Below are 15,007 nucleotides of genomic sequence, written 5' to 3' on the forward strand. Positions count from 1 at the left end.
CTGTAAACTCATTTTAAACATCTCCAATCCAAAATTATATCTAGAATCAGCTTCCTATTCCGCTACAAAGCCTCCTTCACTCACACCGCCAAACATACCCTAGTAAAACTGACTATCCTACCGATCCTCGACTTCGGCGATGTCATTTACAAAATAGCCTCCAACACTCTACTCAGCAAACTGGATGCAGTCTAACACAGTGCCATCTGTTTTGTCACCAAAGCCCCATATACCACCCACCACTGCGACCTGTATGCTCTAATCGCCTGGCCCTTACTACATATTCGTTGCCTGACCCACTGGCTCCAGGTCATTTATAAGTCTTTGCTAGGTAAATGTCCGCCTTATCTCGGCTCACTGGTCACGATAACAACACCCACCCGTAGCATGCGCTCCAGCAGGTATATCTCACTGGTCATCCCTAAAGCCAGCACCTCCTTTGGTCGCCTTTCCTTGCAGGTCTCTGCTGCCAGTGACTGGAACGAATTGCAAATATCGCTGAAGCTGGAAACTTATATTTCCCTCACTAACTTTAAACATCAGCTATCCTAGCAGCTAACCGTTCGCTGCAACTGTACATAGCCCATCTGTAAATAACCCACGCAATCTACCTACCTCATCCCCATATTGTTTTTATTTACTTTTCTGCTCTTTTGCACACCAGTATTTCTACTTGCACATCTATCATTCCATTGTTAATTTGCTAAATTGTAATTACTTGCTACTATGGCCTATGTATTGCCTTGCCTCCTCACGCCATTTGCACACACTGTATATAGACTTTATTTTTTCTATTATGTTATTGACTGTACGCGTGTTAATTCCATGTGTAACTCTGTGTTGTTGTTTGTCTCACACTGCTTTGCTTCATCTTGGCCAGGTCGCAGTTGTAAATGAGAACTTGTTCTCAACTAACCTACCTCGTTAAATAAAGGTGAAATTAAATATTTTTTAAATACACAACAGCAGGGATTTTCTCTCTGTAGAGATTTTCTCTATGCATCACCTACTTTAAACTGTAAGTATTATGTGCGTCATGATGGTGGTTTGTCTTCTGTTGTTTGCACTATGGTTTTAGGTTTAAACTTTAACCTGGTTTAGGTGTGACACAGGTGTATTGAATTATAGAAATGTGTCAATCAGTTTACACCAAGTGTGCTCGCCTATCATTCAGTTGATATTGCTACTCCTGTGCATCCAGTTTTCTGTTTGTCCTCCTGTTGTATGTTTGGCTTGTCTTTAATGCTAGAAATGCAGAGCAATACAGTAAATTCAGTAAATGTGTCCATACTACTTATTCATTTTCATCGATACAATAATAATTAATCACCTTTGTTGCGCTTATGTTATTTCTCTAAATGAATCTGTCTATGTCCCTTTCTCTGTCTCAGAGGAGATGTGGGGGAAGGACACTCATAATTACTGAGCTTTAATTGGAGAAGCACCACAGAGACAGGAGTCCAGTAGAGCCAGAGCAAAAGGCTGCAGTGAATTATTCATAACTTGTCAGTAAAAAACTTGTGTGTGTGTGTGTGTGTGTTGTGTGTGTGTGTGTGTGTGTGTGTGTGTGTGTGTGTGTGTGTGTGTGTGTGTGTGTGTGTGTGTGTGTGTGTGTGTGTGTGTGCGTATCAATCAACTGACAGTCAACCCTCAGAGTACAGTACAGTATGCCATGAAAAGTCATGACTTTATAGTTGGGAGAATGTATAAAGGTAGCATATATACAGTACAATATTCCATTTTTGTCTCAGTCTTGTAAGTTGTGTTCATCAAAAAATATAAAAGGACAGACCACGTTTAGTTATGAATCAACATTTATTAGTTATCATAATCATATGTACACCAAAGGTACAACACTTATTGATATGAACATACTTTTATACCACAGAGCTGGTAAAGAAAATAATTCATATATGTTTTGCCTTTATTTTTTAATATTCTATCTCCCCCCACATAAGCTCTCCCTTTACATCAATATTACAACAACAACATTTCAAATAGATAGGTTATCAGAATACTCAGGATGATCCTATCAGAAAGACAGAGACTTCTGTAGTATACAGAATTATAGATATAAAGATCTACTGGCTACTCTTAGAAATACTGTGCCAATCAATTTCCATTTTGACATCCTTTACTTAATATATCGGATTTGTTGGTGCATGCAGACAATTGTGATGACAATTAGGAAAAGCAAAAAGGCAAATTGATCAATATGTGTCTGGAGGGTTTATTGAAATGGTGCTGGTGGTTTGAAAGTGCTGATTCGACAGAGGCTAGTGCATGGATATGACACTTGGGCTCACTACTGTTACAGTTTAACTCTTAGGCAAAATCTAAACATGAACCTTGACTGTTTGGTATAGATATCCATGTCTTGTAATTGCCACAGCATAGTGCATACTGCACAAGACAAGATGGTGGACACTAAAGGTGTGTTGGTGTTCTCTGGTAGAAAGTCTAGAATGAATTTTTGACCAGGATCTGGGTGATCATCTTAGGAGATATATTTTGGCAGGTACTACACCTGACATTCTGATCAGATTTACTATTTCAGTCGTAATTAACTAAACTAACAGCTCGGCTGTGCTTGTTTCATTAGTTAATAGTACGTACAGGGTAAATTTGATATTTTTCTCTTCTTCTGCAAACCTAGACATGATTACATCCACATCTCACCAAATTAGAAAGAGCCCACCACCCTATATGGACTCCCTTCTTTAATCAGATACTTTCCTTCCTCTTTCGCTTTGTCTTTCCAGTTCAACATGTTTGCTTCAAAATCATTGTATCCTCTGGAACGTTCTGCAGTGCCATTGAACAGAGTAATTATATATATATATATATTTATGTACAGTGAAAAGGAATGCACGCGACATATCTCCATGGAACAAACATTCAAGACGCTTACATTAGATACAAAACAATATATTTATACATTGATGTGTGACAGTTAAGTGAGACAACTAGTTAACAGCTATTAAAAAATAAAAAATAAAACAATTTCTTGCACATTATTTTCTATACATTTTGACTAATCTATTTTTATTCAGAACATAGATTATATTTTTCTAAGGATTACAAAAAATGTCACAGCAATTCATTTCTATTTCTACATACCATGTCAACACCCCCCCCAAATAAAACAAACAAAAAAAATATCTGTTACCTACAATATATACACAAAGTGCAAGGAGGCACTTCAAATCATGCTTTTAAGATAGTGGTGTATAAAAATTATACTCATTTTTTACTTCATGCAAACAGTGAGTTTGAACATAATAATGGTCCAACACTCAATCCCCATTGATGAATCACTGGTCTGCATCCTCTCCCTATTGGAGCACTTATTACTGAAGGTCACAAGGTCAAAGGTTAGGCCCTAGGGCCATCAGGGGGTTTCAATGCTGTGCTCTTCAGCTCACTCATTTGCATGTAAGAATGTGTGTGGTGACCTTCCAGGTTTAAGTGTGTAAGTGTGTGCGTGCGTGTGTGTGCGTGTGTGTGTGCGCGAGTGTGCATGCATGTGTGTGTATTTGCGTCTGTGTGTCTGTGCGTGATGGCAGTTATACAAGCTCAAAAGCAACATGGCGTAGATCTTCTGACTGAGAAAGTGTTTAAGGTAACTAAGGGACTGTGTACTGCACTATGAATGTGAGTGTTCATTTTTCTACTGTTACTTTAATCAGCATTGTCCTGACGGTCAATCTGACTGCACAGTTTAGAGTTAACATCTTCAAGGCAAGGTTGTCATTGAGCAAAATGATCAAAACAAGACAAGAGAGCAGGACACGACACGGATAAAGAAATTACATCCACACCTGCAGAACGCCTCACCTGCACAAAACATCTCTCATACAATCACATACGCGCATTAAATATTAGCAGCCGGTGATCTAACTTTGTGTGTGTTTCTCTTTTTAAACATTTAGGTTCCATTAGGGGGATAGAATTCTCCTACCTAATAGTTGGGAAGTCTGCAGTGAACATTCCATGCATCCAGATGACTGCTCTACAGTAGTAACCATATGAGACCAATGATACACATAGCTGCAGCATTCAGGGTTTCTGAGAACAGTCGTCAGCATCTGTGGTAAGAGGTTAGAGTTGTTTAATCACTAAGAAGACCACTCTAAGGGTCTGGAAAAAAATAGTAAGGATGTAATACTGCCACCTGGCCACTAGTTGTGCAGGGAGTTATCAACCTTGAAACTTGCACTTTAATTTAAGCTCTGTGGTTGTTCTGTACCATCTTTGATCAAATATGTATTTGTGCTTTCATGCAAAAAGGGAACCCAAGAAAGTTTGAGTCACTGGAATGTTAATGTTGGAAAATTTGGCAAGTTTTTGTGTGCTGTTCCTAACAAGAATCCCTTAATAAAAGTAGCTTACTTATGAATAGTTGTGAAGGGAAACTTTATCTCTGTCATATAGGTTCAAGTATACAAAAAATCTCTTTAAAAAATATCAAGGTGGTAAACAGTCCACGTGTTCAAAGTCAAGCATTCATATCCAACTTGTGCTATACAAGGCAATTGTCAATGGCCTATTTTCTTTCATGAGCAGCTAAACATGTTGAGGACTTTGTGAAAGTGTCTCTTTCAAATCCAAGGAGTTTGTGCTAAAGCCTGAGTATAGTTTCCCTTATTGGGTTCCTCAAAGTATGAATGATGAATGTGAAAAGAGATCAGTGTCAAAAAGGAATTTAAAAAAATCATAAATAACTAGTTTATACTCTAAACTGCAATTGTGCTATATGGACTCAGTATTCAATTTATATTCTGTTTTTGTATTCTGTTTTAAAACAACTTAATTTGTGCTTTATATTTTCGTACTAATCATGGTTCTAGATATATTTCTGGGTACTTCCCAATTAACTCTTGGTTCTCAACATCATGAAATTGATAGCTTCAGAAAATCTGGGATGGGTAATAATAAATACTTCCTAGTACTTTGAACTAATTAATATGAAATAAAGTCCTGAACTGAAGATATTGATATATTTGTATTTGGAGACAAATTTTACCTTTACTTTTGATTTTCATGTGTTGCAGTAATTGCGGGGCAGAGAGCTTTATCAATTTCTTAATAGCTAATTTGGACATTTAAATGAGTGATGAGACACTTTCTACCTGGAGTTAGGTACAAATGGATTGTGTGCAGAGTAAGAAACCCCAAAAGACGATATCAATGACTGTAAGTGTCACGGAGGCGTTTCGAAGGCTTCTGGCTTGATTTATCATATGCCTGTTTGGTCCTTATCAGTACTGGGGAGATATGTCATGTTCTCACTCCCATCCCACGCACACGCACACGCACACGCACACACAAACACACACACACACACACACACACACACACACACACACACACACACACACACACACACACACACACACACACACACACACACACACACACACACACACACACACACACACACACACACACACACACACACACACACACACACACACACACACACACACACACAAATCAACCACACACAAATCACACAGATACAGTAAATAATCTCACACTAGACATTGAAAAAGTCCCTCTCCCTTACATTAGTCAACAAAATGTATAACAATAAAAAAGGGAGTAGAGGTTCCATGTTTCTTTTGTATTTTGTGCTTTTCAGAGAACATGTGCTTGTGGAGTAAGGCTCAGTCTCCAGACCCTGCCTTATCTCTACATTCTACATTATCACCAACGGGGTTCCCCCATGGGATTGTGGGTAATAGCAGGTAGCAAAGACACTCAGATAGGTTACAGGGGCTCTGTCAGGTATAGGTAAAAGGTTATCTTGTGAGGTAAAAGGGGCCAGGGGTCAAATAACAGCTGTCTATTGTGGTATCATTGATAATAGTAATGACACGCTGCTAAAAATCTAATGTGGAGTTTGATACAGGCATACCTTATGTTTAGCATGATTATGTCCCACACTCTGTTGTTCGACTTCCAGATTGCCAGTGTCAAACTCACAGCTACCATCACACTCTGAAGGACTGTTGTTCCAGTGTTACTCCCCCACACACTGACCCTCCCCCTGTTTTGAATGCAGTGCTCTCATAGAAACAATTCTAGGAATCATTTAAGTAACAGTTTGCTTTTCTCTTCCCACCCTCCCTCCCAAGCCTTGATGTCCGTTGTTCAAGTGTTTGCTATGATGCACACATTAGTGTTCTAACAGGTAAAACATACCTCTGTTATCGTTTCACTGATAAGTTAATTAGTATTATTCATCTGTCAGTCAGATAGATGGTTAGAAACACTGTAAAGGGACTAATACAAATGCAAAATAAAGATACATAAGAAAAACAATTAGTAGTTCTGTTCGCACGACTCTTTTTTTTGTTCACATTTTTTTTCACCAGATAAGAAAGCCTGTGGAGCTGGGGTTTTGTGTGCTGGCTTTATTCACTTTTCCGGGGTTCCTCCTCAACAAGTGTGCGCTCCGCCACGGCTGCCGCAGCAGTAGAGCCGTTAGTGGCCAAGGTTACCTGAAAGCAATCACCATGGAGATCTAAACAGCAGGTTCACACATTTGCGTGAACAGGCACAGTGCATGCTTCATGTTCTGGACTTAATGCTTTTGAGCACAGACACCAGAACAACTGTAAAACAACTATGATCTTTTGGTTTGCATTTGATTGCACATGCAGTATATACTGAAAGCCTTTTACTTTAAAATGGTATATCATTTGCAATGGTTTTATTTTATAAAAGAAACTATCACTAGAAAAAATAGGTGCTCCAATGATAACATGTAAGATAATATAGAAGACACGTGTATTCTGAAGGTATCAGGAAGCCCTGGACAACCACTGAGGATCATGCTGATGGAAGCATGGAAGTCTTAACAACGAGCACCAACCCTTTCTACTGACCTGAGAACAATCAACATATAATCACAACTTTAGCATGCAGTGACATATATAACATTTCTTAAATACAAAGAAAAAGATACAAAGAAAACAAGGTACAAAATACAACAAAATGAGTGCAATGTTACGTTTTAGTCTGTACACATTATTTTGCAAAGCGTTCTACAATGGTTTGCGTCTTTGGATAAATGTTATTTGAGGTCATTTATATGCAGCCAAGACATACAAGAAAATAAAGAGAGAAAACATTGGAAGAAAACAGCCTTTGTGCCATGTTTCGCTAGTTTAATGGATGGATACAAAAATGTCAGAATATATTGTCTTGGTCTGACCGTTGGAGTGCAAGGGCCTCCGTGTTGCTAAGCAACACCCTTGATCCTGTAATAAATGAATGGGTTCATCAGTAGGCCCTTTGATAGTAAGGCCTGCTGCACTAGAAAACAAGCAGCCCAAATTCCTCCACATTATAATAGCAGCCAACACTTTCCTTGATCTATTCAAACAGTGGATTCAAAGTGTTACTGTTTCAGATTCTGCATGAGCTACTTTGCATCTTCCAATTTTGCAAGACATATTTCTCACAACGAGCAAGAATAGCTAGTGTGTAAATGCAAAAGCATCTCAACTCTAAAGACTGAGAATCACTCAGTCCCATTCTGGAGGGTGCCAGGGCTCAGTCAATATATGCAATGCTAATGAAGGACTATATCGCATTCTCTGAATATTTATATCCCAACACAAATTACATTCTCTTTAAAATTACACATTTAGACAGAGGACTTTAAGTCATTTTAAGGGATATGACAGAGTATGAAGAGAATGCACTGCTACAGCATCTTTCTCATAAACCTCACAAAAGCTAATTTGATCACAAATTGATAAAGGATGCCCCGAAGCAGCAGGAGTAATCCAGCACAGACTCTGAAGCAGCCCGGGGAAAGACCTTAAGCCCCATCATTTGACAAGGGATTTGGGGCCAGGGATGCGGGGGTGATACCAGCATGTGTAGTGAAGGGGGTGGAGGTTTGCTGGGGCTCATCATGTAATGTCCTGAGGTCCTCGCTTAGATTGTTTTTCCTCTCTCTCAGATCCATTAGGGCAGAGCTAAGGGGGGCATTAGGGCAGAACTAAGGGGGGCATTAGGGCAGAACTAAGGGGGCATTAGGGCAGAGCTAAGGGGGGCATTGGGGCAGAACTAAGGGGGCATTAGGGCAGAGCTAAGGGGGGCATTAGGGCAGAGCTAAGGGGGCATTAGGGCAGAACTAAGGGGGGGGGCATTAGGGCAGAGCTAAGGGGGGCATTAGGGCAGAGCTAAGGGGGGCATTAGGGCAGAGCTAAGGGGGGCATTAGGGCAGAACTAAGGGGGCATTATGGCAGAGCTAAGGGGGGCATTAGGGCAGAGCTAAGGGGGGCATTAGGGCAGAGCTAAAGGGGGCATTAGGGCAGAGCTAAGCGGGGCATTAGGGCAGAGCTAAGATTGCACTGCTTTTATTTGACATCATGAAAAAAGCATTTACATTTGATCAGTTTTGGTTAGCACACGGATTTGGATTTGCACTTGTACTTGTGAGTGATGCTGTCTCACTTTGTGGGTTGCCTCTTCTGTCTTGCAATTTTTCACAAGAGGTGTTTGTGGCATTTGCATGAACAGAAATACCTTCTGCAAGTTTGGAATGTACTCTTAGTCAGAAAAATGACACAAAAGCTGCTACTCCAAGCGAATGCACACTGAAATATATACAGTACATTTGTATTTTTATGGTCTTTTTCAGATTTTCTTCTTAAAATAACGCTGTGAGTATTTACAGTGGCATCTTACAAACATGAAAAATGAAAGAGAGAAAAGAAAAGGTGCAGTTGGAGCATGCAGCATGTTAGGCGTCTACATACAAGTATCTATGTGCGCAAGCGTGAATTGTACCTTGCACTCATCTACTACGACTGAATTGTGAGCGGCATACTGGACGCACTGGTTGGAGTTGTTTTCGTGGTGGTTCTTGAGGTCATCATAGTAGGACGAGGTCTTGTTCATCATCTCGATGTCGCCCGACTTGCCATGTGTAGCGTCCAGCTCATCCAGCTCAGCCTTGGACAGGTGGTACACGATACCCGCGCCATACGAGTCTCCAACCACATTCACCGAGGTACGGAACCGGTCCCTGGGATAGGAAATAGGAATGGTTGGGAATACACCAGTGTTGTGTGGAGATAAAAACAAAATGGTTTGGATAGGGGTAGAACAAATTGAAATAACAATCATTGAAAGCATGGTGTACATACACTGACTATACCAAACATTAAGGACACTTTCCTAGTATTGTGTTGCTCCCCCTCCTCCCTTCAACCCTCCCTCGCTCTCAGAACAGCATAAATTTGTCGGGGAATGAGCTCTTCGGAAGCGGTCCACAGGGATTCTGGCCCATGTTGACTCCAATGCTTCCCACAGTTGTGTCAAGTTGGCTGAATGTCCTCTGGGTAGTGGAACATTCTTCATACACACGAGAAACAAACAGGTGTGTCTGGCACCCACTACCATACCCTGTACAAATGCACTTAAATATTGTGTCTTGCTCATTCACCCTCTGAATGGCACACATACACAATCCATGTCTCAATTGTCTCAAAACTTAAAAATCATTCTTTAACCTGTCTCCTCCCCTTCATCTACACAAATTGAAGAGGATTTAGTGACATTAATAAGTGATCATAACTTTCGCCTGGATTCACCTGGTCATATGTCATGGAAAGAGCAGATGTCCTTGATGCTTTGTATATAGTACTCAGTGTATACAATAAGCTCATTTGACCTTGAATGCATATGACTACATGCACTTGGTTCTGAGTCACTAGCAATGCAGATCAACTTACAGGAGCCAGTCAACAGCAACCAGCAGACTGATGTCCTGAGTTGGCAGGCCGACTGCAGTGAGGATTAGAAGCATAGTCACCAGTCCAGCACTGGGAATACTGGCCGCACCAACACTGGCCAGGGTAGCTGTCAGACTGCATGGGGAGAAAGAGAGGCAAGAGAGAAACAACTTAATGGTTAAAATTGCTCTACAGATTAAGTTCAAAGGCCAATGACTGTCTTAATTAATTACAGAGCTAATGGGTACAGCTACGTCATGAAATTCTTTCAGACAGAGTTGGTGTGACTAATAATAATATATTGACTTAGGATATTGGGACTGGCATCACAGATTGTGTGCTCAGTTCCTGCATGATCCATTAACACATAACTATGTATGCTAAATGTACGTGTCTTTGAATAATAGTGTCCGCTAAATGTAATGTCATGTTTATGTCATTACTTACATTAAGAAGGTAGGCAGTGAAACTCCCACCCTGATCATAAAATATGTTCAATGGAAGTCCCTACCTGACAGTGACGATCTGACCAGCATCCAGGTAGATGTTGTTCATCTGGGCAATAAAGATGGCTGCCACGGCCTCGTAGAGGGCGGTTCCGTCCATGTTGATGGTAGCGCCGACAGGGAGCACAAAACGGGTGACTCTCTTATCGATGCCCAAGTTTTCCTCCAGGCAACGGAAGGTGACAGGCAGTGTACCAGCACTGACAGAGACAAACACAGGTACAGTAGGAGAGAGTAATGCTGTTGCATACAGTATATTCCACAACATTCAGCACAGATATGAAAGATTTGACAGATTTGATACTTTTCTATATAAGGTTATCTGTACATTTACAGTGACAGCAGTTAGATAGCGTAAATAGTGAGGCATCCATGTTTGTGGCCCTTGCCTGGAGGCTGTTCCCAAGGCAGTGATCCAGGCCTGGAAGATGCCCATGAAGAAGGTGTAGGGATTTTTCCTGACAATGGCAAAGTAGATGGCAGGCAGGAAGATGGCTCCGTGGATGATCAAGCCCACAATCACGGTCACCATGTACATCCCCAGCTGCCTAGCAACCACCTCCAGGTCATCAATGGAGATGATCTTACCACAGATCAGGCAGCAGATACCGAAGGGAGAGTACCTAGGGGCAGAGGAGAGGTTTAACAATGTATACATTCTGATGAGAAAGATATATCCATCTCAGTCAACGTCTAAAATATATGCCAGATTATCAAATGTAGATGTACAAACACTCCTGAAGTGGACGCACATGTCTATGACTAGCATAAGTTCATACAGAATGTGCTTGAAAGGCTAAAGCTCTTTTACCACATGATCATGATAACCAGGTTCATAACAATCTCGTTGAGGATGTTGAAGAACTCCAGCATGAGCTTGGCCCTCTCTCCCATCTTCCCCATGCAGATGCCGAAGGCAATGAAGAAGCCAATCACTCCTGCATCACACAATCAGGAGAGAGAATCACAGCTGGGAATGAGTAGAGTAAATGGGCTCACAGAGAGATATGGAGAGAGAGGATCATAGTGAATGGAGAATCTATTTTTATGACGAAGAATAAAAATATGACACAGTTAGTGAGGCAGAATGGGCTGCACCCAGGGCTCCGTTGAGGTGTGATATGATGCGATGCACTGGTTTATTCTCAGACAAAGAGGTAAAGACAATTTAAAAGTGCTGTTTCTTTCAGTTGGGCGGTTGTAGAAACAATTGCGACCTGGTCCAAAAGAGAAGCCGCCATACCTAACACGTTCATGCCACTCTTGAACTGGAGGGACTTCTTGATGATGAACTCAGGCTCCTTGGTGGCGTTGGACAGGAGGCCCTCCAAGGTGGTGGTGGCATTGATGTCTTCCTCAATCACCTTCTCCACCTTCTTAGTTACCGTTTGGATCTGAGGTTGGACAAGAGAAGACAGACAAGTCTTTAAAATCTTACATCTCAATCCATCTTGACTTTTGGTAACTAGGGTTAAGGAAGCAAAGATAAAATGTGTTCTTCATATAACTGAATCGTTTTGGGAGTGCCTCACCCAGGCCATTATTGACCCGCCTGGTTAAATATTTCTGTGTGTTTTAGTGTACTGTACCTGTTGGAAGCAGGCCTGCACCAGGTTCTCAGGGAACAGGTTCCTGATGAGGTCAAAGAAGGCATCCAGGCTGGACACATCATCATGCTTTTGGCCATCTCCCAGCTGCTCCTTCATCTTGGGGTTTCCAGGGTGTATGACCAGCACTAGGATGACTCCCAGCACTGCAGCAATCACCGTGGTGGACATGTAATAGACCATTGCCCTGGTGCCCAGGCGACCGCTAGACTTGGCATCTAGGCCAGCCAGACCTGCAGCCAAAACAAGCATTTTTAGGCTTTGCATTTTCCTCTATTGTATCTAATATGTGTTGATATAGAAGTGTGAAATAAGTGTACTAAGTTACTTTGAAGTGCTAATAGTGAAAGATGATGATTGATACTGTGGCAATTAATAAATAATAAACTGTATTTAAAAAAACGAAATGTTTTATATCGGCAATAAAATATCGGTCTATAGTTACTGTATATATTAGGAGAAACAGCAGTTCTCTCTCTCCTGTTGAACCCATGACTCTACCATGCTGTACCTGTGATTAAGCTGGAGATGATGAGAGGCAGGATCAACATCTTCAGCATCCTCATCAGGATGTCTCCAGGGAACGCAATCACCATGACGATGTCTGGGTGGATGGGAGAGGCATAACGAAGCAGCATCCCAGACACAGCCCCCAGAATCACACCTGGAGAACGAGAGGGGGAAGAGGGGGTCAGTTGCTATGAAGAGGTGTGAAAAAATGCTGTGTCTGGGAATGAGAGAAACACCATAAGACGAGAGGGGAACCTAAAGAGAGACCAGAGACAGAGCAGTTCAGAGAGAGACAGCAGTGGCGAGGAGGTCCTGTGCCACAGTGTTCATAACAAACATAGAGCAGGGAAGGCAATAGGTCCCTAACTCAGAGGCCAGCCAAGGAGTTGAGAGCAGGTAGGATTGGAAAGTGACCCTAGAGTGGTCTGTCTGGTTACTTTGTGAGAAGGTCTGGGATAACATGGGGACTTTCTCCATTTAGAAAACGCTTTTTAAATCTGTGCGGAGAGAGTTTGGAAATAACAAGAATGATTTCCAAATGGGTCTTGCTTATGATAAAAAGCGATCTATAAGAAGATTGACTTCCACCGAAGTCGGCTCCTCTCCTTGTACGGGCGGCGTTTGGCGATCGACGTCACTGGCTTTCTGGCCATCGCCACTCCATTTTTCATATATCCATTTGTCTTGTCTGGTTTCCATACACACCCGGTTTTCATTTCCCCAATCAATCTAATTCTATTTAACCCTCTGTTTCCCATCATGTTTTGTGTGTAATTGTTTTCATGTCATACAATGTTCTTTCGGACATGACTTGATTGTTCCGTGTTTTTGAGCGCATTTATTTTGTTGTGCTCCCGTTTTGGGATTTAAATAAAGTGAGCTTTATTTATCATACTCTGCTCTCCTGCACCTGACTTCGCCTTTAGACACACCTTGACAGACAGATCATAATATTTAATTTCCATATGTCTGCCTTAATTCACTGCTTCTTGTTGCATATTAATTCATCAGTCTGGAACTGGTTATGAGTGGATGTGGATTACATGCCATGTATAAGGGCCATTGGGTAGTGGTGGATGGGGGACATAAAACAGTCTCAGTGTGAAAGAGGTTGATTTAGTCTGATCGAGGATTAAGAGGAGATCACTTTGAAGGGAGAGGAGCTTCAAACAGAGATAGGTTCCTACAATGCTTGGAGGAGCATCTATCTTCCCTCTGGAGATGGCAGATTCTCTAGGAAACAGTCAGTTAGCATCAGAGTTGGATAGTAACTCTGACTATACTCCAGTATATGGAGGTCTATAACCAAGGGGAATTCTGAGGGAAAAAATTACTCTCTCCTCTGATCCTATCCTGGCCCTGACTATATAACTATGTGCCCTAAACCCCACCTGACCTCAAATGCTTCCCACCGCTGAACCTTGATTAACATCCCTAACCCACTCTCCAAATCCCATCTACATGTACACCACCGTTCAAAAGATGGGGTCACTTAGAAATGTCCTTGTTTTCCATGAAAACATTAAATTAGTTACAAAATGAAAAGGAAATATAGTCAAGACGTTGACAAGGTTATATAATAATGATTTTTAATTGAAATAATAATTTGCTTTTGTAACGGCTGTTGGAAGGAGAAGGTGTGGACCAAAGCGCAGCGTGGGAAGTGTTTGTGATTATTCATTAAAAAAACTGAACACTGAGACAAAATAACTAAATGTAACAACACGAAACAGTTCTGTCTGGTGAAGACACAAAAAACAGAAAACAACTACCCACAAGACACAGGCTACCTAAGTATGGTTCTCAATCAGAGACAACGAAAGACAGCTGCCTCTGATTGAGAACCACACCCGGCCAAACACACAGAAATAGAAAACATAGAACACATAAACATAGAATGCCCACCCTAACTCACACCCTGACCAAACCAAAATAGAGACATAAAAAGGATCTCTAAGGTCAGGGCGTGACAGCTTTTGTCAAAGAATCGTCCATTTGCAGCAATTACAGCCTTGCTGACCTTTTGCATTCTAGTTGTGAATTTGTTGAGGTAATCAGAAGCACCTCCCACAAGTTGGATTGGTTTGACACTACTTATGTAGCATATGGTCAAACTGCTCCCACAACAGCGTAATTAAGCTCCAATTAAGCTCTGTCAACAGGGTATGGCATGGCATTGGAAAATGGAGTGAAAGTTTTCCTTCTTCAAGATCCCTTTTACCCTGTACAAATCTCCCACTTTACCACCACTAAAGCACCCCCAGACCATCACATTGCCTCCACCATGCTTGACAGATGGCGTCAAGCACTCCTCCAGCATCTTTTAATTTGTCTGCGTCTCATGAATGTTCTTCTTTGTGATCCAAACACCTCAAACTTAGATTTGTCTGTCCATAACACTTTTTTCTGATATTCCTCTGTCCAGTGTCTGTGTTCTTTAGTCTATTCTATTCTTTTATTCTTATTGGCCAGTCTGAGATATGGCTTAACCTTTGCAACTCTGCCTAGAAGGCCAGCATCCCGGAGTCGCCTCTTCACTGTTGATTTATTTATTTTTATTTCACCTTTATTTAACCAGGTAGGCAAGTTGAGAACAAGTTCTCATTGACAATTGCGACCTGGCCAA

The 15,007-nt window shown here is 41.4% G+C and overlaps 1 protein-coding gene across 3 annotated transcripts in view; it reads right to left on the reverse strand.

Moving 5' to 3' along the window:
• Positions 1-1,796: 1,796 nt before the first annotated feature.
• LOC135524276 (excitatory amino acid transporter 2-like) overlaps positions 1,797-15,007 on the reverse strand; it is a 45,229-nt gene continuing 32,018 nt past the window's right edge. For 2 of the 3 annotated variants that reach the window (XM_064951677.1, XM_064951676.1), the window contains exons 3-11: positions 12,383-12,535; positions 11,854-12,104; positions 11,508-11,658; positions 11,076-11,202; positions 10,654-10,887; positions 10,270-10,464; positions 9,759-9,893; positions 8,812-9,049; positions 1,797-6,506 (exon numbers count right to left, since the gene is read on the reverse strand). In XM_064951677.1, coding sequence (XP_064807749.1) covers positions 6,420-6,506; positions 8,812-9,049; positions 9,759-9,893; positions 10,270-10,464; positions 10,654-10,887; positions 11,076-11,202; positions 11,508-11,658; positions 11,854-12,104; positions 12,383-12,535 — 1,571 coding nt within the window. In that variant the 3' untranslated portion in view covers positions 1,797-6,419. The remainder of the gene's footprint in view (positions 6,507-8,811; positions 9,050-9,758; positions 9,894-10,269; positions 10,465-10,653; positions 10,888-11,075; positions 11,203-11,507; positions 11,659-11,853; positions 12,105-12,382; positions 12,536-15,007) is intronic. The other variant, XM_064951678.1, reaches the window with a different exon arrangement.

This window comes from Oncorhynchus masou, chromosome 31, assembly GCF_036934945.1.
Source record: "Oncorhynchus masou masou isolate Uvic2021 chromosome 31, UVic_Omas_1.1, whole genome shotgun sequence".
Taxonomy (NCBI): Eukaryota; Metazoa; Chordata; class Actinopteri; order Salmoniformes; family Salmonidae; genus Oncorhynchus; species Oncorhynchus masou.